The sequence below is a fragment of the Schistocerca americana genome, chromosome 8, assembly GCF_021461395.2.
Source record: "Schistocerca americana isolate TAMUIC-IGC-003095 chromosome 8, iqSchAmer2.1, whole genome shotgun sequence".
NCBI classification, from domain to species: Eukaryota; Metazoa; Arthropoda; class Insecta; order Orthoptera; family Acrididae; genus Schistocerca; species Schistocerca americana.
The window spans coordinates 276,332,994-276,358,186 of NC_060126.1; the positions used below are offsets into that span (position 1 = coordinate 276,332,994).

Consider the following 25,193-nt stretch of genomic DNA (forward strand, 5'->3'; position numbering starts at 1 on the left):
TAATGTAACTAGACACTTATCAACCCGTGTTGATATCTTGGGGGTGAAGTGTTACCAGCAGTAGCAGAAAATTTCAAGAATGTCCCATGGTCAAGACTTAATTAATCTGCCTGGTGGGGTCACAACACGGTATATCATTTCACGAATCGCCATATTGGGGCCGCGTGTTCCTAGAAGTACTGCTGGACCAGAGAAATGTACGGCGTCGCGCTTTGTGCGATATCAACCACATCCTGGTCGACATATCGCGTTCAGTTCCGGCTGGACTCGAAAGCGGAGCGGCTGCAGTCGCTTGCGGTCGAGCGCAAGGAACTGCTTATCTGCCGAGGCATTCTTTTCATCCGCTGGCCGGCCGCGTTGCGACAAGGTGTAGACGGCGCCACGGGGTCTGGATTCCGGATTCAGCAAGGTGTGCGGCCGGACTGACCACGCGCGCTTCTTGTGCGAGGAGTGAGAATCGTCGTCGGTACTCCCGAGTGGATACAGGGTTACGTGGATGACAGCGCACGCCAGGGTGGACATTCTACTCTGCAGCCATGAACAGCATTACTAACGATGTGGCGGTCTTTCGGTCTATGCCCCAGTTCAGACAAGGTAAGCTCACCTGGAGTCGTATATGTGTAGCCCGTTTTCAGCTAATCTGCTTGGCTCACGTGATTTCTGTCCTAAATAAGTAAAAGCAATAGCAAAACTGCTGTAGGGAATCAAACTGGACTCGTTTTGTGCTTGGCGCCACTGAAACAACACGTATTCAGAAAAAAACAACACTCGTGAGGGACAAAGCTTGCTGTATTCTATTATTTCTTAAGCCATAGAATCCAGTATGTTTATGAATTAATATGCACTGCAACAGTCACTTGTTACTAATGTTTTGTTGCATGACGCGTTTCGGCAGCATGCTGCCATCATCAGGTGCATTTACAGTTACTTTTACAGTGTAGTTAAAATGAAGTGAGGTTAATTTCCTTTGCTGTGTGTGCCAATGAGTTTATATGTCGAAAAAGTATATTCAGGAAGACAAATATGTTATGGTCTGTACATTAAGTGATAAGCACTAAGAAAATGAGCCGATCACGCCTATTACTTAATGTACCCACCATAACATATATATCTTCCTGAACAGTCGTCTTTTTCGACACATAACCTCAGTGACACACACACAGCAAAGGAAACATACACACTTTATTTTATCTGTAACGTAAAAGTGACTGTAAATGCCCTTGATGATGGCTGCATGCCGCCGAAACGCGTCGTGCTAGTAAAATATTACTAACAAGGGATTGGCCAGCCGAAGTGGCCGTGCGGTTAACGGCGCTGCAGTCTGGAACCGCGAGACCGCTACGGTCGCAGGTTCGAATCCTGCCTCGGGCATGGATGTTTGTGATGTCCTTAGGTTAGTTAGGTTTAACTAGTTCTAAGTTCTAGGGGACTAATGACCTCAGCAGTTGAGTCCCATAGTGCTCAGAGCCATTTTAACAAGGGATTTTTGCAGTATATATTACTTCATAAAAACCTTACAGTACAGTCGCAGCCCTCAATTAACATCCATATAAAATGTATAAATTTAAGTTTAAGAATCCAGTATGTTCCTTTGGTGGCGAGTGTTTATGAGACATCGTCTGGAGTGCCCCAGGATAATGTGATAGGACCGCCATTATTTTCTATATATAGAGAACGGTCGGCGGACAGGATGGGTTGCAATCTCCAGTTGTTTGCTGATGATGCTGTGGTGTGCAGGATGATGTCGAAGTTGAATGACTGTAGGAGGAAACAAGATAGCTTAGAAAAAATTTGTGATTGATGTTCTGAATGGCAGCTAAATGTAAAAAAAAGTAAGTTAGTGCGGATGATTACGAACAACGAACCCTTAATGTTCAGATACAGCATTGATGTAGGAAGTGGAGCGAATGTGAGGTGAATGGTCGACTTCGGTTTATTGGGAGAAGTTTAAAAAAGTGTGGTTCGTCTGTAAAGAACACCTCATATAGGACGCTAGAGCGACCTATTCTTGAGTACTGTTCGAGTGTTTGGGACTCGCACCGGGTCGGATGAAAGGAAGACTTCGAAACAATGCAGAGGCGGGCTGCTAGGTTTGTTACCGGTAAGCTCGAATAACTCGCGAGTATTACGGGATGCTTCGGGAACTCATATGGGAATCCTTGGAAGGAAGGCGACATTAATTTTGAGAAACACTACTGAGAAAATTTAGAGAACCGGCATTTGAAGTTGGCTGCTGAACGATTCTACTAACACCAATATACATTTTGCGTAAGGAGCACGAAGATCATGCTCAGGGATATTGGCAGTCGTTTTTCCCTCGCTCTATTTGCGAGTGGAACAAGGAAGGAAATGAGTGACAGTGATACAGGGCCCCTTCCGCTACGCACAATACTGTGGCTTTCGCAGTATGTTCACTACTGGCCATTAAAATTGCCATACCAAGAAGAAATGCAGATGATAAACGGGTATTCATTGGACAAATATATTATACTAGAACTGACATGTGACTATATTTTCACGCAATTTGGGTGCATAGATCCTGAGAAATCAGTACCCAGAACAACCACCTCTGGCCGTAATAATGGCCTTGGTACGCCTGGGCATTGAGTCAAACGGAGCTTGGATGGCGTGTACAGGTACAGCTGCCCATGCTTCAACACCATACCACAATTCATCAAGAGTAGTGACTGGCGTATTGTGACGAGCCAGTTGATCGGCCACCATTGACCAGACGTTTTCAGTTGGTGAGAGATCTGGATAATGTGCTAGCCAGGGCAGCAGTAGAACATTTTCTGTATGCAGAAAGGCCCGTACAGGACCTGCAACATGCATTTTCTGCTGAAACGTAGGGTTTCGCAGGGATCGAATGAAGGGCAGAGCCTCGGGTCGTAACTCATCTGAAATGTAACGTTCACTGTTCAAAGTGCCGTCAATGCGAACAAGAGGCGACCGAGACGTGTAACCAATGGCATCCCATACCATCACGCCGGGTGATACGCCAGAATGGCGATGACGAATACACGCTTCCAATGTGCGTTCACCGCGATGTCACCAAACACGGATGTGACCACCATGATGCTGTAAACAGAACCTGGATTCATCCGAAAAAAATGACGTTTTGCCATTCGTGCACCCAGGTTCGTCGTTGAGTACACCATCGTAGGCGCTCCTGTCTTTGACGCAGCGTCAAGGGTAATCGCAGCCGTGGTCTATGAGCTGATAGTCCATGCTGCTGCAAACATCGTCGAACTGTTCGTGCAGATCGTTGTTGTCTTGCAAACGTCCCCATCTGTTAACTCAGGGATTGAGACGTGGCTGCACGACCCGTTACAGCCATGCGGATAAGATGCCTGTCATCTCGACTGCTAGTGATAGGAGGCCGTTGGGATCCAGCACGGCGTTCCGTATTACCCTCCTGAACCCATCGATTCCATATTCTGCTAACAGTCATTGGATCTCGACCAACGCGAGCAGCAATGTCGCGATACGATAAACCGCAATCGCGATAGGCTACAATCCGACGTTTATCAAAGTCGGAAACATGATGGTACGCATTTCTCCTCCTTACACGAGGCATCACAACAACGTTTCACCAGGCAACACCGGTAAACTGCTGTTTGTGTATGAGAAATCGTTTGGAAACAATCCTCATGTCAGCAAGTTGTAGGTGTCGCCACCGGCGCCAACCTTGTGTGAATGCTCTGAAAAGCTAATCATTTCCATATCACAGCATCTTCTTCCTGTCGGTTAAATTTTGCTTCTGTAGCACGTAATCTCCGTGGTGTAGCATTTTAATGGCCAGTAGTGTACATAAAGTCTTGCAAACACTAGATGCAAGTAAACAGGTAGATTTCGTCGGCTTAGATTTGTGTACAGTAAGGTGTTCGATAATGCCATATGATCGACAAATAACCTATATATAATTATACGGAGCATCTCTACAACGTTTAGTATCCAAGACAACCGCAGCTGCGGATCATATTGATGAGCTTGAAAATCTGATTCAGCTGTGAATGACGTTAGTATATTGGACAACTTGTTTCGGAGACCCATAGCTGTTTCATCGGGTGCCACACAGTAGTTTGTTAAGTTATGGGCGTGGGACGGGCGGATCAGTTAACCCTACGTGAGGGGGTTGGACACAAATATGAAGACAGCGCGAGAAATGCTTCCTTGAAAGTAAGTGCAAACCCTAGCCAAACCTGCCGTTGCGCTGTTGAATTTGGCCACGAGCGGCACCTGAACTGTTTACTCAATATGTTGCAAGTCTCAGTCGAGCAGTTTTGAGGTTATTATGTCAGAGCTAAATGAATTCGAACGTAGCCAAGTAGTGGAAGTGTGTGGTGTTTTCTATTTATGGATGCATTCTTTCAATGTAGGCTCTCACGGCCTGTGTTAAGACTGCGCGGTCGATATAGGAAACTATTCCCTGACGTTTCATCGCCGACTGCAGTAATCGAAAGTCAAGGAATAGTTTTATGTATTGATTGTGGGCTCTCAGTCCGAAAGTTTTAACTTAAATTGCTCCCATTGTCGATAAAAATCTAATTTTGGTATGCAGTTCTTCGATTGACGTGACGAAAATCGTCTTTTTGCCCTATAAATCGTAATTTCCCGCAGAGCTAATATAGCACTCCCGGTAGCTGAGTGGTTGCTGGCACGGTTGCTCAGCGTGTTCCTGAGTAAAGGAATCAACGATCAACGTGAACGGATGTCATGTGACGTCCGCCCAGACCAAGCGCAACGAACAATACCGAACAAAAATGCAGAGAGTTAAAAAAAAGAAAAAGTGGTCAGCGCGACAGAAGGTCAATCCTAAGGGCCCGGGTTCGATTCCCGGCTGCGTCGGAGATTTTCTCCGCTCAGGGACTGGGTGTTGTGTTGTCATCATCATCATCATTTCATCCCCATCGACGCGCAAGTCGCCGAAGTGGCGTCAAATCGAAAGACTTGCACCTGGCGAACGGTCTACCCGGCGGGAGGCCCTAGTCACACGACATTTACATTTACTTTGTCTCACAGGTTTATTAACATCTGCAAATTGCAAAAGAATAGGATTAACCATTGTGTGAATGAGTGCAGTTTGTTACATTAATTTGATGCAGTTCCCGAACATATAAATTTTCTACCGCAAACGAAATGAAGAATTCATTGTATCTGCTACGAATGCTACTCTCCCACAAAAGTGAAAGACCACGTGGTCTCGATTTGGCCGTGAAAAAGAACGGCTCTGCTTTCTCTGACCCATCTAGTCAATCGTACAATGTGATCTGTGAAGTGGGAATGCTTTCAGTTCAGGAGCGAAAATAAATAACCTGGCTTTATTAGGTGATGAATGAACTTGTCATGCAAAAGTAGTATTTTATTTTGAGCAGTTTTAATAGAGGTTAGCAACTGCATCATTCAACACACAGTGCACTTATTTTTATTTTGACAAAATTCAAATAAGTACGTTTGTTTACGGCACGATGTAGTTTATAACCCAAAGTTACATATTACGACATCGATGGTTTTATTTCGTGACGCAAGAAACGGTGGGAGTGGTAAGTGACTAGAGGTTGTGTGTACATTAATCCTTAATAAGTCATATATATATATATATATATATATATATATATATATATATATATATATATATATATACAGAAACCAGATGGCAGTTATAACAGTTATAAGAGTCGAGGGGCATGAAAGGGAAGCAGTGGTTGGGAAGGGAGTGAGGAAACAAAAGAAAAATTTGGAGTGGGAATTAAAATCCATGGAGAAGAAATAAAGACTTTGAGGTTTGCCGATGACATTGTAATTCTGTCAAAGACAGCAAAGGACCTGGAAGAGCAGCTGAACGGAATGGATAGTGTTTTGAAAGGAGGATATAAGATGAACATCAACAAAAGCAAAACGAGGATGATGGAATGTAGTCGAATTAAATCGGGTGATGCTGCGGGAATTAGATTAGGAAATGAGACGCTTAAAGTAGTAAAGGAGTTTTGCTATTTGGGGAGCAAAATAACTGATGATGGTCGAAATAAAGAGGATATAGAGTGTAGACTGGCAATGGAAAGGAAAGCGTTTCTGAAGAAGAGAAATTTGTTAACATCGAGTGTTGATTTAAGTGTCAGGAAGTCGTTTCTGAAAGTGTTTGTATGGAGTGTAGCCATGTATGGAAGTGAAACGTGGACGATAAATAGTTTGGACAAGAAGAGAATAGAAGCTTTCGAAATGTGGTGCTACAGAAGAATGCTGAAGATTAGATGGGTAGATCACATAACTAATGAGGAGGTATTGAGTAGAATTGGGAAGAAGAGGAGTTTGTGGCGCAGCTTGACTAGAAGAAGGGATCGGTTGGTAGGACATATTCTGAGGCATCAAGGGATCACCAGTTTAGTATTGGAGGGCAACGTGGAGGGTAAAAATCGTGGAGGTAGAGCAAGAGATGAATACACTAAGCAGATTCAGAAGGATGTAGGTTGCAGTAGGTACTGGGAGATGAAGAAGCTTGCACAGGATAGAGTAGCATGGAGAGCTGCATCAAATCAGTCTCAGGACTGAAGACCTCAACAACAACAACAACATAAGGTAAACATAAGTAAGGCAGCCACCGCCCAAATTACAAAATGCAAACTTAGTATCTAGCATAACATAATAAATAGTAAAATCCTCTACCCCAAGATTGCCTTTCACTTCAGAATGAGGAATACACCAGACAATATACCATAAACAATTGTGCTGGCTGTAAAAGAACATGGAGAAAGACCGAAAGTTATAAAACACTATCCCTGGGTGCAGTATCCAAAAAGAACCACAGCAGTAGCACACATCTCATAACAATACCATTCTGGGTGATTCAGCTTTCCCCTACCTATGCGTTTTATGCAACCAACAACACCTTCAAAAACCAAGTGCAAGTTTTTCATTGTCTCTCACTTGCTACATTCAATCTGTTACTCCTACAGAAAAAGTGGACAGGATATTTCTGTAAGAAATGTAATGTAATTAAATTTGTATCAGGGTGTGTTTTCGGCTGGAGGCGCTGGTTATCGAGTTATTAAAGAAAAAAGCGTTTTAGGCCACTTTTGTATGTTTGTCTCGAATAATTCGAAAACAACGGCCTCTAGCGGAAAGGTATACCAGAACAAAATTGAACTACATTAAATTTTTTACGAAAAGATCCTGTTTGTATTGTCTGTAGGACTAATAGCGAGTGAGAGGGTATGAAAATTTTGCACTTGGCATTTGAAGATTGTGCAGTTTGCATAAAATCCACGTGCAGAGACAACTGAATCAGGGGCGATTCTAGAAGTCGGTCAAGGGGGAGGGGGGTTGGGGCAATGGAATATCGCTTATCGAAAGGTGTTGTTTAAAGTAGTTTTTGGTATCTGTTTTGGAGTTCAAGGTAAAAACCTATCTACAGAGTGTTTTTGTCGGGAAAGGGAAAATAATACGATTTGACACAGATGTTCGGCGATTTTGAAGTTTTTGTCTGGGGTCTGAAATTTAACTGTCTGTAGGCATACTCGGTATATTTAGCTTTCTTGATTATTGTAAGTGGTACTCATACATTAATATATATCCAGTGTACATTAATGAATAATAAGACGTCCATTTTAAGTTAAATGATATTTATTGGTTTGGATAGTAAGCTATTTGCCGCTCTTATTCTTTTGTTAAAATGTGTTTGAAATACATTGCAGCCTATATTGCTACATGATTATATAAAAAAGATTAATCTGTTGAAGTAATACATTCGCTGATTTATAAACTCATTTTATCCAGTGTAATATGATACTCCATTGAGGAGGAGGGAGTTATAGCCCCCATAGCCCCCCCACCCCCGCGCCTTTGCCACAGCCCTTGAGATGAATCATCGTGTACAATCAGTTCACAACAAGGGATACATAGATAATAAAACCTGCAGACGCAAGTTGCCCACTACTGGCCTCAGGCCACAACATACGAGGTTAATGATTCAACCAACGCAACTAGTACAAAATTCTTTGAGCACAATTAACTATTAAATACCGATTCTTAGGATGTAACACAGGAAGCCCAACAGTGGCCTCGCCGTTATGGAAGAATAATTTCTTACACAATTTAACTGGAAGCCAACCAGACACAGTCGCTTGCAGAACGTAGGTTCGCATTAAACAGAGCTTCTTATAATCTTAGAGGGTCAACACATATCAGTACCAGTAATAGCTTGTACATTTGTACATGAGCAGCAACACCTTCCCTCGATCCACAAAGCAAAGCACCGCCCACTTGCCCAGACAGGAACTGACGCAAAGGTTTATAGCAAGCTGCCGCAAGCCTGGGCCCCAGACTCCATCGGGGAGCCTCCTGCTACGTCTCATTCAGTTGACTGCTCTCCTGGAGAGTCACCCACTGTGTTGTCTTTTTGCCGGCCATCTGCATACTGCCTGTCTCTGCTAAGGCTCAATACTCCGCCACGACAGCAGCTGCCCCATCCTCCATATAGACCAGTCTGCTGTTACCGGCAAGTTTTCCAAGCCAGCCACGCCTGGACATATCAAGACTGGGCAGCTCGCCAACCATGGCCTGGTGCCGCGCGGTGAGTCTTGTTCCGCTCTGTCCACGGTCTTCAGCGCTGGCTCCAAGTTGAAGCTGCTTCCTTCACTCAGCACTAGAGTTATAAAACTACCTTAGTCTTCCATATTTAATCGTAGACTACGGCAGTTTTCCTAGTATCTTTGGTCAGTTAAGGTCATTCCCACATTACCTGTGCACTGGGTGTGTTGCGTACCTATCGGGCATTACCTCATAGCGATCGCTTTCTTTACCTATGCGATCAGTCTTATTCGATTCTCCTAAAGGCTGGAAGCGGTGAACCATTTGAAAATAGTTAATGTGTAATGTGAAACAGAGAGATATTCTGGTAAAACTGAAGAAAACAGTATAGGTTTATCATATAGCTTTAGAAAACGCAATTTCCTCAAGTAAAATGTAAAGTAAAAAAAGAAAAGCAAAAATATATCAAACATCGCTTCAGTACTTTGCAGAACTTATATAAAACATGTTTTCGTTGTTCATGAAGAACATTCACATTTATCAATAATAACAGGAAACTCTTTCCTTTGGTCATTGTGAAGAACAGTCTGTTACTAACAAAATAACAACATTAATCATATATATTTTTTATGTTTGTGCATGTAAACCCTACTTGTACCAAAAGTAATGGCTTTGGTTGCATAAGAGTACAGGAGTTACGTGGTCAACTAATGCAATTTATATCCTGTACGGACATAAAAGACACACTGGACTAACACTGAATGATGTGCGGTTCGAATTAGGTGAAAATAACAAACAGACAACAAAGACAAGTCATGGGATTCCGATTTCTCTCTTACACATTCCTTTATGTTTGTTCCCCTACCAATTCTATCAATACTAGCTGTAATCCTACCATTTACTACCGCTCCTAACCTCAGCAAAATGGTGCGTTCTGATAATTAGCAGATACGCGCACATTCTGTCGCAGCATGAACGCATGTCCTCTGCCGGTGCCAACTGCTAAGCAGGGCGGTGTATTACTAATTCGCGGCACACTGAAATCTGAATTCCACAATTTCGGACGTGCAAGGGCCACCCTTCTCGTCACCTTGTAACCTCCCAGAAGATAAAAAAAAATAATTAAATGAATTTGAAATATAATGACCTCAGAACAAAATTAATTTTAATGTAATCTCTGAACAAAATTGGCTCCCATTTATTGTCTGTGTGCAGAAATGCATTCACATTTAATGTTACCACAAAAATTCTATTCTCATTTAATGTCAAGTTCGAAACAGAAAAATTCCTAAACACCAAAATAATAAAAAAACAATAAAACCGCAATTATATCTGCTCTTAATTAGTCATCTTTCGACACAGCTTCATGCAGTGCTGGCGTATATATATATATATATATATATATATATATATATATATATATATATATTTTTTTTTGATTCTTGGAAGCAATGATAATGCATTGGAAATGTTCTTTAAATTGAAATGAATGCTTTTCTTTAAAAGAGTTGCTTTATATTATAAAATTATTATTGGGGCATTTTTGAACAAATTAAATTACAAATAACATACATTATTAAATATGCGCAAGGCTGCTTCTTTACCTTCTACAACAATACTCATCCTCCAGAATCCTGACCAGAGTCGCGAGCAGAGCACACAGCCGACACATACCGACTCCACCAGACTACTACCGACTCGCTACTACTACTGTCCACTCGCTACTGTCGACTCGCGCAGTCAAGTGCAGACTAGCGACAAGCAACAACTAACGATAAACTACTCTCTGGTCGCCGGCAAAGCATACGTCTTACAACCTTACTGAGTTCAAATTTTAAACCGCTCATTATCACATGGAATAGAGGCAAACTGAGGAGTACCCCATAAAATTATAAAAAGTTTGAGAAGGCGTCATAAGTGAGCCATGGTTTATATTTACTTGAAATTGTTTGTCTTATATACCTGACGATGGGAATCTTTTACCCAAAGATCATATTATCATCACACCACAAATATAATATACCACTGTCACGTCTTCTCGAGTCCCATTTTCCACAGCGTTCTATCCTGCCAGGTCCTTTCCTGTAAGGCTCTGGCATACAGTGCCTCAGACACCTTCCATCTATATTCTAGGTTGGTGTCCTCTCCTCCTCCTTCCTTGTGTAGTCCATTTCTAATTATGTTTTGGCTACTTGTCAGCATCCATCTCATCCAGACGACAGAGCCACAACAACCGTTGTGATTCTTTTGTTTTGATTATTGCCTTGCTGGCTCACATAATCTCTATAATGACAATGCATGTGGTTAGACCAGCCGGAGTCCGACCGCCGGGTGCAAGTTGTTTTGGTTGACGCCACTGCGGCGACTTTCATGTCGATGAGGATCAAGTGATTACGAAGTCAGGAGAACATCCAGTCCCCGAGCGGAGAAAGTCTCCGACCCAGCTGCGAATCGAACCTGGGGCCCTCGCCTGCCATTCCAACGCGCTGACCACTCAACTATGGAGGCGGATATATGATTCTGATATTGCATTATTCGTCATACGGCACATTCTCAAAATATCACAACTTCTTCCACGTAATTTCATTTCTGTTCCCACTGCCAAAAGCCTCCCTCTCTGCGGCCTATTCAACTCATGCACCTATGTGTCATATGTAGCAGTTCTCGCGGCGATAGATTTATATGTGATTTGCTTCCTTATATTTGTTTTCCAAAGAGTAGACCTTAGTTATCCCGTTTCTTCTTGCAGCCTCTTTTGTTCTTTATGTCAACTGTGTTTCTGTTATTGGATGACAACGACACTCCGAAGTGTCTGTAAGCGCCACATCCAGTAATTGCAGTTGGTTCAATGTCTAGCTCTTCTACATTTTTAGCTCTTACTGCTTTTTTTTTCTTCGTGTTAATTGTCAGTCCCCATTCTTTGTATTCGTCCTTCAGCGATCTTAGTTTCATTCTTATGTCCAACTAGGAGGGGCGTTCAATAAGTTGGTTGGTTTACTGATGTGAACGAGGGGATCAAACAGCGAGGTCATCGGTCCCATCGGATTAGGGAAGGATAGGGAAGGAAGTAGGCCCTTGTCTTTCAGAGAAACCATCCTGGCATTTGCCTGAATGATTTACGGAAATCACGGAAAACCTAAATCGGTATGGCCGGACGCGGGTTTGAACCGTCGTCCTCCCGAATGCGAGTCCAGTGTGCTAACCACTGCGCCACCTCGCTTGGTGTTCAACAAGAAATGCAACATATTTTTTATGAAAGCAGGTTGGTTTTATTCAAGATTCCAATACACCACATTATTCCCGTCTCTACTGGCTACAAAACCCTATTTGTCAACATAATCTCCGTTCAGTGCAACGGCGTTACGCCACTTTACAGGGATGGCTTGTATGCCCGTATGGTGTCACTTTAGTAGTTGACGTCGGAGGCAACGTCTTGCTGTATCAGTAACCCACATCCCATCATCCATGCACTGCTTCTCTAGGAGCGCATCCTTCATTGGACCAAATACATGAAAGTCGGAATGTGCGAGACCCGGTCTGTAGGATGGATGGGTAAGAACAATCCAATCGAGTTTTACGAAATCCTCTTGAGTCTGCACGCTTTTGTGACGCCTTGCGTTGTCATGGAGAACGAGAATCTCGTCTGCATTTTTCTGGCGACGAACACGCTGCTCACACGATCCATCACTGCACGGGTCGCAGCTGTGTGCGGCCGGCCGGCATACGGGATATAGAAGAGGTTTGCGCCAATTGGATGCGATGATGACAGATACCTCGCTCAACAACTCACTATGCTTTTATTCACTGACAGCTCTCCATAGAGATTCAGCAAGCGCCTATGAATATAAGCGATGCCCTGGTTTTCCACCAAAGGAAACTCAATGACAGCTCTCTGCTTGGAACATACTTCCGTTACAGACGCCATTTTGAAGGCCACTCATAGCGCCGACACCTATCGGAACTTCATGATAGGTACTGAAGCGGCGATATTCCACGATGTCCCACAGCAAATTCCGAATTTTTTCAACCGAAATTGGCCTAGAAAAAAAAAAGGTTCATTACTTATTGAACGGCCCTCGTAGAAGTACTTTCCATAAATTTTGCGAATGGTGATGCCTATTAATTTTGAAGTTGGTAATTTTCGTCAGTTAGTCATTTTCCCTTGCGCCTAAGTTTGAACGGTTCTTCGTGCATTGAAACACTTCAGAGGTGCCAGAGAAGCGACCACACAGTAGTATATAAAACATTCAAACCCGATTTTCTCGAAAATGGTTGAGAGTTGTGCCTTCCTCTTTACCTAAGTTGGAGTCCTAGTCATGCTGTACACACCCTGCCAAATGAATCGTATCGGTGGGGGCAAGTTCGCACGGCCCTCTCGTCAGCCCCAACGACTCGCTCTCCACTTTCACATACAGCCGCTCCTACTCTCGGCGTGGTGCTGTGTTCTGTCCACGCATGACCAACGCTGGTGCTAACTGCTAAGAAAGGCAGAAATCGAACATTGCTGTTGTTGTTGTTGTTGTTGTTGTTGTTGTGGTCTTCAGTCCTGAGACTGGTTTGATGCAGCTCTCGATGCTACTCTACTCTGTGCAAGCTTCTTCATCTCCCACTACCTACTGCAGCCTACATCCTTCTCAATCTGCATAGTGTACTCATCTCTTGGTCTCCCTCTACGATTTTTACCCTCCACGCTTCCCTCCAATACCAAATTAGTGATCCCTTGATGCCTCAGAACATGTCCTACCAACCGATCCCTTCTTCTAGTCAAGTTGTGCCACAAACTCCTCTTCTCCCCAATTCTACTCAATACCTCCTCATTAGTTATGTGATCTGCCCATCTAATCTTCAGCATTCTTCTGTAGCACCACATTTCGAAAGCTTCTATTCTCTTCTTGTCTGAACTATTTATCGTCCATGTTTCATTTCCATACAAATACTTTCAGAAACGACTTCCTGACACTTAAATCAACACTCGATGTTAACAAATTTCTCTTCTTCCGAAATGCTTTCCTTGCCATTGCCAGTCTACATTTTATATCCTCTCTACTTCGACCATCATCAGCTATTTTGCTTCCCAAATAGCAAAACTCCTTTACTACTTTAAGTGTCTCATTTCCTAATCTAATTCCCTCAGCATCACTCGATTTAATTCGACTACATTCCATTATCCTTGTTTTGCTTTTGTTGATGTTCATCTTATACCCTCCTTTCAACACACTGTCCATTCCGTTCAACTGCTCTTCCAAGTCCTTTGCTGTCTCTGACAGAATTACAATGTCATCCGCAAACCTCAAAGTTTTTATTTCTGCTCCATGGATTTTAATACCTATTCCGAACTTTTCTTTTGTTTCCTTTACTGCTTGCTCAATATACAGATTGAATAGCATCGGGGAGAGGCTACAACCCTGTCTCACTCCCTTCCCAACCACTGCTTCCCTTTCATGTCCCTCGACTCTTATAACTGTCATCTAGTTTCTGTACAAATTGTAAAAAGCCTTTCGCTCCCTGTATTTTACGCCTGCCACCTTCAGAATTTGAAAGAGAGTATTCCAGTCAACATTGTCAAAAGCTTTCTCTAAGTCTACAAATGCTAGAAACGTAGGTTTGCCTTTCCTTAATCTTTCTTCTAAGATAAGTCGTAGGGTCAGTATTGCCTCATGTGTTCCAACATTTCTACGGCATCCAAACTGATTTTCCCCGAGGTCAGCTTCTATCAGTTTTTTCATTCGTCTGTAAGGAATTCGCGTTAGTATTTTGCAGCTGTGACTTATTAAACTGACAGTTCGGTAATTTTCACATCTGTCAACACCTGCTTTCTTTGGGATTGGAATTACTATACATCGCTTTGAACTGCTAATTCAAGGCACACTTTAATCTGCGTTTTACAATTCTGAACGTCCAAGGGCAACTCTTCTCATTAACTTACTGAGTTCAAATTTCACACACATCATTTTCACATGGAATTGAAGCAAACTGAAGGATAGTCTATAAAAATTGTAACAAGTTTAAGAAAGCGTCATGTATGAGCCACCTTAAAGGTCGTAGAGCTATATTTACTTAAAATTGTGTGTCTTACATACCTGATGAACGGAAGTGATTTGCCTGAAAGTATCGTATTTTGATCATAATATCACAGCATCATGAGTATTGTATGCGGCTGTCACGTCTCTCCCTTTTCATTTTATACAGGTTTCTATTCTGCCAGTCCTCTTCCAATAAGCCTCTAGAAGCCATTGCTTCGTAGACATGCGTACACAGATATATTAATCCTTGTTCCATAGATCATGAATACGACATTTCGTAATGATGTGGAACGTGTCACTTTAACATAAGTTTTCTCAACACAAATTAATTAATTAATTACTTAATTTTTCTTTTTTCTTTTTTGTACAGTTACTACATCATATCAAAGAATTCATCTATTGAGTAGAAGGCGTTGTCATTCAGAAATTCTTTTAATTTGCTTTTAAATGTTGGTTGGCTGTCTGTCAGACTTTTAAAACTACTTGGCAAATGACTAAAGATTTTTGTGGCAGCATAATTCACTCCTTTCTGTGCCAAAGTGAGATTTAATCCAGAATAGTGAATAATATCCTTTCTTCTAGTGTTGTAGCTATGCACTTGGCTGTTATTTTTGAATTGGGATGGGTTATTCATGACAAATTTCATAGGTGGATATATGTATTGTGAAGGTATTGTGAATACCCCGCGTTCCTTTTAATGTCTGCAAGGTGATCTTGGGTGGGCTCCAGCTATTATTCTGATTACTCCCTTTTGTGCAGTGAATACTTTCTCTCTTAATGACTAATTTCCCCAAAATATGATGCCCTATGAAAGCAGTGAATGAAAATAGGCATAGTAGGCTAATTTACTGATATGTTTATCACTAAAATTTGCAATAACCCTAAAAGCATAAGTAGCTGAACCGGTTCAGCTGATCATCGATGTGTTTCTTCCAATTCAATTCAATTTCTCATCAATGCACACACCCAGAAATTTTGAGTATTCTACTTTAGCAACAGACTTCCGTTCATAGTCTATATTTATCAATGGTGTTATGCCATTTGCTGTACAGAGTTGTATAAACTGCGTTTCCTCAATATTTAATGATAGTCCATTTGCAGAGAACCACTTAATAATTTTCTGAAAGAAATTATTTACAATTTCTTCAGCTGATTCTTGCTTCTTGGGTGTGATTACTATACTTGTATCATCAGCAAAAAGAACTAACTTCCTTCTGTGTTCTGGGTTGGTGATCTCTTCTCCTTCTGTTTTGTGGAGTTCATTTCTTTATTCGTTTTGGCTACTTATCGCCCTCCATCCTGTTTAGCTGGCAGAGCCACAATAGTTGTTTTGTTTCAGCTGCCTTCCTTGTTGTATTGCCGGCTAACATAATCTGTCACATTGTAATATTCGCCATATGATAAGATTACATCGTCGAAATGTCATAGCTTCTTCTCCGAAAGTCCATTTCTGTTTCCATTGTCAACAGCCCCCCCCCCCCCTCTCTCTCTGCCTCCTATTTAACTCTCTCAGCTATGCGCCGTATGTAGCAATTCTCTTGACGTTGGAGTTATGTTTGGTTTGAACCGTTATATTTGTTATATTGCTCTTAAAACAGTGGAATTGAGTTTTTTCCTTGCTGTTTTTCGTAGCCTCTCTTATTACTTTTATGAACTGTGTTGCTGCTACTGGATGACAACGATATTCCGAAATATCTGAAACGATCACATCCTGTGGTTTTCGCCAGTTCAGTGCCTAGTTCTTCTACATTTTTATCTGCTACTGCTAAATATTTAGTTTCAGTATGGTAATTGTATGTACCGCTTCTTCATGTCCGCCTTTAGCTTTCGTAACTGGTACCTTCGTCCTTACGTCCAGCTACAAATACCTGATACTCAGCGCAGAGGTTTAGGAAATTTTGTGTTTTGTGGATATTTCTATTCCCAATCAAGTTATGTTGTATTTTCTCATTTTGGCGGTGTTCTTTAAATTTATGTTGGAGCCTTTCCTCTGTGTAAACGGAAAGTATGTTTTGGATGTCAACAAGTACCGGTGATGATCTGATGCACATATTGGATTTTTTAGAACTGTCACACCTTTCACAAGGATTTTTGATTCCTATCGACTTACGGTATAATCTATTACTCTCCTAAAACTTCGTGCTGCTGTATTAATTATTTCTCAATAACATGAAAAATCATTATTTATTGTTTATTAAATACCGATCGACTTTCCGCAGTGGTTAGCACATTGGACTCCCATCCGTGACGAACATGGTTCACCCACCCATCCCACGATCTTTCTTTAACTTTTCCGTGGTTTCCCTAAGCTGACCGAAGCAACTGCTGGGTTGATTCGTTTGAAACAGGCAGATTTCATTTCTACCCTGTAATATCGACGCTTCTGTTGCATGTCCAATGGCCTTGTTGTCGAAGGAGTGTGGAAGCATAACTCTTCCACCTTCCTAGTTTTAAAAATTCAAACAGTTTAAATTGCGTCTCCTTTTTTGTCTTCTTCTTCCTTTTTCTTCACCTTTTCTCGTGTCTCTACAGAGTCGGCTTTTTATACGGATTTTGGCAACGGTAGACAGTAGGTGCCCGGATGTCCTTCCTGACGCCAATCCCCCCCCCCCTCCCCCCCTCCATCGCCCCCTCCACCAAACACAGAACTCGTGCATCCCGTTTGTCTGCATCTAGAGTAAATAGTAAATCTCACGTTCAGAAGTGAGAACGTTTTCTAGATTTTTGTATCAGAGATGGGAAGTGAGTACCAGTCCGGTATTCACCCACATGGATGTTGAAAATCGCCCAAAACCCACATCCAGGCTGGCTGGCTCACCAGCGCGGATGCGACCCGAGACAGCCTTGCCTTCCGGAAGCGACACTTCAACGCGCTGCTCTATACGGGCGGATAAAATTGCAACTCTTTATAATTCGTCTCAAAATTTTAATGCATAGACTTCTACTGCACTGTGTGAGTCAAAACTACTTACAAGGGGATCGAGGCCCACGAGAAAGACAGGCCGCTGCGCGTACGACACGAAGGTAGTCCTGAACTCGCTCGCTCGCTCAGCTCAGCAGACAAAATGCGTTTCTAAACCTGTTAACTCGAGAGATGGGCGTGTAAGTACTAACGAGAATTGCATCTTACACCGGGGTCTGCTATTATGAAGTCTTACTGATTAACAGTACTACAACAAAATTTATTTTAAGATCAATACTCGATATAGCATTTAGTCCCTTCTGCTTAACAGTACTCATTACATGCAGGAAGTGGTGCCTTATGCTACTGGCAATCATTGTAGCATGATTTTATTTTATTGTACGCCAGTACAGCCGTAACAAATTATAAGTAGGCCCCTGGACTTCCCATCATTATAGGACTAATAACAGTAAGATTCCATAATAGCGGATTCCAGTAGAAGATTCAGTTTTCGTCTGTACGGACACGCCTAGTTACTAGTTAACAGCTGTAGAAACGCAGTTTGTCTGCTGGTTTGAGCGAGCGAGAGAGCGCAGGACTACCTTCGTGACTTACGCGCCGCGGCCTGTCTTTCTCGTAGTCTGACGTGTAGTCACCGTTTTGATCAAATTTTGCAAGGACATTCTATATCGAAAATAATTATAGACATCCAGAATGAAAATTTCAGTCTGCGGTGGAGTGTGCGCTGGTATGAAACTTCCTGGCAGATTAAAACTATGTGCCGGAACGAGCAACACTAACTTTGCGTGATTTATGGTCTCAGCAACTGTTGAAATTTTTGAAACCGTAATTCTTGATGGATATAATGTATGAGAAGTCACATCCCACATACTTGAAAGTATTTTATTACAACTGTTTATAATCAGTTATTATTTTTGCCTTTAAATGATTCTTATCATGGAATGACATTATCTTAGTTTCACCTTTAGATATTGCCATGTTATCATTTAAAGACAATAAAAGAGAGTTAAAATTAAAAAAAATTCAAATGTTGAGCAAGGCTTTACAGTAGTACATTGAACGAATAATATGCTACAGTGCAATACTCTTTGCTAAAGATCTCCCGCACCGAATAAAAGGAGCGACCCACAATAAAACCCTCCAGCTTTCATTGGAAAATCTGGGATTCAACATTCAATTTTGTTTTATTTCTGATGGAAGCGTATTGAAAACGAAACATGCAAAATACTGTACCCAGTCGCAGCAACACGATGAGGGTGTCAAACTAATAAAAAGCGACCGTTCGTTGACCTTTCCTACCCACCGCTCGGTTCGCTCAACTCGGTGAGATATATATTTTGCCTGAAATATTCATATATTCCCTTTGTGCAAATGTAATCGCCTTAATTTTCTGCATAACGTATTTTACGGTTGCAAATGCAAATATTATTCACAGTGCCAAATTTTTCCGTTTTATTGTCCAAAAATTAGTTTTCGAGGCCATTATCATCAGTATTTAATTTCTGGACACCTGTTTTTCGTTGAAGACTTACGTACCTCGGTGTCTAGGTTGCGAGAAAGGGACAAGATGCAAAATTTTAGAACATTCTGAGTTCAAACGTAATGATCGACATAGTTCTTAACTACCATCTGCGTAAGAGTCAGTAAGAGTTCAGTAAATTCCTACTGCTCTCAGATGATAGCTTAAGGGTACAGGGTACGTTTCCCGCTCAATATTATGTAAAAATCAACACCTATTTCTTCCAGGCACTGTTTAAAATGCACATGTTTTACAGATTTTTTGTTGATATCAGGTAATGCAGCACACTTTCTAAACAGTTTAGAAGTATTCTGAATATTTTTGAACTTGCTTAGGGCTATTGAAAATTACAAAGAAATTTATGTAATATTTTCCAAAATGCTTCCACAAATTGAGGTACCATTTAATCCAGTGTTATAGATTTGAAGGAGACCAAATTTTTACCAGATATGCATGACATGATGGCTGAGGTACTAGACGTGTTTAATTCCACCTATTATGTGTATTACAAGGATAAAAATATCACATCTTACATTTTAATTTTTATAAGTTTTTCCTAATAAAAATGTCATTTTTTCCATAATTTAGTTGATTCTGCAATAACGCTTATGTCTACTACATAAGTATGGACTACTGCAAATAAAAAAAAAATAGAGCAATGCTTTATAAACTTTAGGAAATATTTGTACCTGAATTCTGAAAAATACAACTAGTGGGAAATTGCGAATGAAGATGTGAGTCCAGTAAAACTGTGCCTCAGACCATTCCTGAAGCATAGTCTTCATCCTGCAGCATTTATTCTTCCTCAAGCTTCCGCTTGGCATTCATTTTAGCACTTCTTGCTTCTTTGGTAACTTGAAGAGCGAATCTTTCAGCTTCATGCACCCTTTGTCTGTCACATGCAAGCAATTAATCTTTCATATTAGAGCCACATTTTATGCCTAAATTTCTCAGTACTTCCAACCTTCCTATTACTCCATCACTGAAACATATCACTGCATCTAGTACATCAACTTTTAATGTATGTTGTCATAAAAAAAATTCTTGGATAATCATTCCCATATGCAACGGCTGCAACTTTCATTTGTATTCTGAGTACCCCCATGAAGGCATTTATTAAGCAAAACAGGGTCACTCAGCTATCTAAAAGTTGGTTTTATTTCATTCACAACAGGCTCAGGAAGAAAATGCTTATGATGATATATTTGAGCACTTTCTTTTGCTGTTTGGTAACCACACCAAGAATCTGCTCCTGTAGGGCAAAGTCCCTGAACAGGGTGGTCATCTGTGGACGACTTATGAATGTAGGTGTCCCATACAGCTTTTCTCATTGCTGTAACATCATTCAGGGATGCAGTTCGTCTAATGGCCAGTTCATAATAACTCTGAAGAAGGTCTATTTCAGTTTCTGTAAATCTGCCTCGACCAGACAGAGATTTTCCAACAGATAGCAACTTTTCTTTCATTTCTCTTCGTACCTTCCTCAATCTAGCACCCATCTTCTTTTGCACATGTCCACAACACTCCAGTTTTGTTACCAAGGCATCACTTTAATCGTTGCACTCATTAATTTTATTGAAAGCTTTAGCGTCCCCATAGCCTAGGTACTTCGTATATCTAATGTTATAAACGGGCGCCGACATCTGAAATATTATTAGAACTCCATCACACTCCATACCTCCACTGTAACCATCATAATGCTTAGAACACTGATGTTGAATATGTCCTTCAGTGTTACCATGGCAGATGTGGCAGCACTTAGATAAGCTTTCAACATCAACAACTTTTCCATTCTTCAGAGAAGTAGCACTTACAACACCATTCAAGGAACGATGTCCTCGACGTTGCCATGTCCCATCAAGCGCAACAGCAGTGTCCCTGGTTCCACTAATATTTACAGTTTCTTCTACTGCACATTTCATAGATGCTTTAGACACAACCGCCAAGGCACCTAAAGGTATTTCTATGTACTTGCTGAACCTACTGGGAGGAGGAGGAAGGTCCATCAAACGACAAAACGTTTGGGCAGCCTTTTTTCCTTTTCCTATTGCACGCACTGCATGCGCTTACTTCAAATTAACATCATATGAATTATGCACAATGTTCGAAGTCTTTTTCGAGGTAGATTTATTTGCATGATCTACACAGAACAACTAACTTTGACGCAAAACCCTTCCTGCTACTTTACTGTTCAGTTATTTCCAGACAACCTACACCATCACATTGTTTACATTTCGCCACTTTCTTTATCAAAGAAGATAAGATGCCCACATCAACAACAACAAATCCACTACAAACAGCGTCATTGTTAACACAAAAATTGGAATCACCAGGAGGTGTGCCATTTGGGAGTTTCTTCCCTGAAGAACTGATACATAAGTTACTTTCAACAGTGTGGCTTGCTTTGTTTGTGAACTGGTTACCACGGAATTTCCTTTTATTGAATTTCTTGATACGTGGCAGAGTTCGTATTTATTGCACATTGAAGTATATGTACTTCCGCAAATATATGTAGCACTTGGGCAACAAACATTCAGTAACAAGTAAACAAACTGCTTCAGCGAAACAAAAGTAAATACTATCAAAGATAATCATTTACAGACACTAGAACCCTGCACTGTTACCAACGTATACATTGAATTGTTTATTCCATTCGTTATGTTCTGCAATTATTTCTCGATTTCGCTGGGAGCAGCAATGTCATTAGCGAATCTTACCATCGATATTATTTCACCATGACTTTTTCCGCACCTGAATTCTGTTATTTCCGACACTGTGAAGTGGTAGGGAGCTGAACGGTGAGTGAAAAGGCACTGAGAATAGGAGGTTATGTATGTTTTAACAAAATTGTATTAAAAACAATCAAATTATTTTCAGATAGAAAAATACATCAAGCAGGAAACGAAAAATTTTAAAATACTAGTACTAGTAATGATCAAAGCATAAAAAGTCAGAAAAACAGCTTAAGGCCAAATGACAAGTGTCTTCAACAGTTGCGGTACAACAGAGTTGGAAATCAAGGCCAAAAACCACAATTACTCAACAGTGGCATCTGCTAAATGGCTTAAGGTTCAATAAAAAGGTGCATTTCATCGGTAGTTCAAATAGCGTAAGATTACTAGCAGGCACAATACTAGCCAAAACTTAGCAACTACAAAACTTAGTTAAGATCCAACTAAAGTTATGTTTCGTCAGTAGCTTTTTTTCTTCTTTATTGTGATTTCATTCCCCTGCCCCATATGTGCGGGGGAGAGCTGTTGGTTGCACAATCCACCGCTCTTCAGCCGAGTGACATGACAACTTGAAATAAAAATTAAATGTTACATACATAAGGCGAGAAAAAAAGGAAAGTTAAAATAGAATAATGAGAGAAAGTGGAGGTAAAAATATACTGACATGGAGACGTTCATGGAGGACAGTTAAAAAAGTCACCAGAAAGTTAAAAAATACAGTTGGCGATTCTTAAAACACAGAGAAGACACTGAATGGATATGCACAGGTTAAAAGTCGGCCACAGTATTAAAAACACTCCAGAACAATATAGGAATGCAGTACAGCACAGTTATCAAGATAATGGCGCAAGACAAATCGAAATTATTGTTAGCATCTGCAACAACAGCTTATCACAATGAAGTAAGTGGTAACAGTGAGAATACCAAGAACACTTACAAGTTAAGAATGTACACTATGTGACTAAAAGTATCCGGACACCTGGCTGAAAATGACTTACAGGTTCGTGGTGCCCTCCATCGGTAATGCTGGAAATCAATAGGATGTTGGCGCACCCGTAACCTCCATGGCAACTTCCACTCTCGCAGGCATACGTGGCGCGTGGTGGCGCTGATAACACCTCCAAAACGAGGCCACCGCCTTCCGGTCAACGTGGAGCGCTCACACGTTCTCAGTCAACGAGGACCTGCAGGTGTCACTGCTGCGGGCGAATCTTCTCTGTAGAAAACCCACACCGTGTTGTTGTTGTGGTCTTTAGTCCTGAGACTCGTTTATGCAGCTCTCCATTCTACTCTATCCTGTGCAAGCTTCTTCATCTCCCAGTACCTACTGCAGCCTACATCCTTCTGAATCTGCTTAGTGTATTCATGTCTTGGTCTCCCTCTACTGTTTTTAGATTAGATTAGTTTTTCGTTGAATAGATCCGTGTTGAGGAGATCCTCATGGATGTGGAACATGTCACCCTTTTTTTTTATAAAAAAAGGTGAAATAACAATACTACAGTACGAATATATACATCATTTGTTTCTATTAAAAAATTCGTCGATGGAGTAGAGGCGTTGGCCACTAGTAAGTCTTTCAGGCTCCTTCTACACTGATCTTTATTTGTAACTAAATTTTTTATGTTTGCTGGCAAATTATTGAAGATGAGAGTTCCTGAGTAGTGGACCCCTTTTTGAACTAAAGTAAGTGTTTTTAAGTCCTTGTGCAGATCATTTTTGTTCCTGGTATTGTATGTATGAACTGATCTGTTTGTTGGAAAAAGAGATATATTATTTAGGACAAATTTCATTAAGGAGTAAATATACTGAGAGGCAGTAGTTAGTATACCCAGTTCTTTGAAGAGGTTTCTACAGGACGTCCGTGAATTTACTCCACAAATAATACGTATTACACGCTTTTGTTTGACTTGAAGAGTTACCCCAAAATATTATACCATATGACATTATGGAATGAAAGTAGGCAAAGTATGCAAGCTTTTTCATTTTTATGTCGCCTATGTCTGCTAACACTCGAATTGCAAATACAGATTTGATAAGGCGTTTCTGCAGTTCTGTGGTGTGCTCGTCCCAGGTGAATTTATTATCAAGTTGTAATCCCAGGAATTTAAGACTGTCAACCTCTTCTATCTGCTCTTCTTCATACTTTACGCATATGCTGGGTGGAAACCTCTTACAGGTTCTAAAGTGCATATAGTGAGTCTTTTCGAAGTTTAATGTCAGTGAGTTGGCTTTAAACCATTTATTAATATCCATGAAAATATCATTAGCAGATCTTTCTAGAACTACACTCGACATACTATTTATTGCAATACTTGTGTCATCTGCAAACAAAACGAACTCTGCTTCTGGCAGTGCAACTGATGAGAGATCATTAATGTACACAAGAAAAAGCAATGGCCCTAAGATGGATCCTTGTGAGACACCACATGTGATTTCTTCCCATTCTGATGATGACTGATGACTTAATTCACTAGTCCCTCGCACTGACACCCTTTGTTTCCTTTTAGCTAGGTATGACTTGAACCATTTTGCAGCACTGCCCGTGACACCATAGAATTCTAATTTATTTAGAAGGATGTTGTGGTTTACACAATCGAATGCCTTTGACAAATCACAGAAAATACCTGCTGCTTGTAACTTGTTATTTAATGAATTAAGTACATTTTCACTGTAGGTGTAAAAAGCCTTTTCGATATCAGAACCCTTCAGAAATCCAAACTGTGTTCTTGATAATATATTATTTGTGGTCAGATGGTTGAGAAGCTGCCTGTACATTACTTTTTCTAAAATTTTTGGGAATACTGGCAAAAGGGAAATCGGTCTGTAGTTTGATGGTATCTCTTTATCCCCTTTCTTGAATAGAGGCTTAACATCTGCATATTTTAGCGTCAGGAAACGTCCCAGTTATAATTGACTGGTTACACAAGTAACTTAGAATTGTACTAAACTCACAAGAACATGCCTTAATTAACTTTGTTGATATTTCATCGTAACCACTAGAATGCTTTGTTTTTAAAGATTTTATTATGGAATTTATTTCTTTTGATGAAGTGAGTGACATATTCATGTACCTGAAGCTATTTGTAAAGGCTAGTTTCAGATATTCAAGGGCATTATTTGCTGATCCTGACAATCCCATTCTATCAGTAACGGGTATAAAGTACTTGTTAAATAGATTTGCCACACTAAGCCCATCGGTTACTAATGTGTCATCTACCATTACTGCTATTTACTCCTGTTCCTTTCTGGTTCTACCAGTCTCCTCTTTCACTATATCCCATACTGTTTTTATTTTGTTCCCTGATATTGCTATCTTTTTTTTGTAGTGCATTTGTTTAGATGCCTGAATTACTTTTTTTATATTTTACAGTATTCCTTGTATTTAGCTAAATAATCAGCATTGGAGCTATTCTTGGTCGCCAAATACATTTTCCTTTTTGTCTTACAGGAAATCTTTATTCCTTGTGTGA

General features: G+C 40.8%; 1 protein-coding gene across 1 annotated transcript in view; it reads left to right on the top strand.

The window, feature by feature from the left end:
• The first annotated feature begins 308 nt into the window (after positions 1 to 308).
• Positions 309 to 25,193, top strand: part of LOC124545763 (transient receptor potential channel pyrexia-like) — a 233,800-nt gene continuing 208,915 nt past the window's right edge. The window contains exon 1 of the mRNA XM_047124708.1: positions 309 to 594. Coding sequence (XP_046980664.1) covers positions 537 to 594 — 58 coding nt within the window. The 5' untranslated portion in view covers positions 309 to 536. The remainder of the gene's footprint in view (positions 595 to 25,193) is intronic.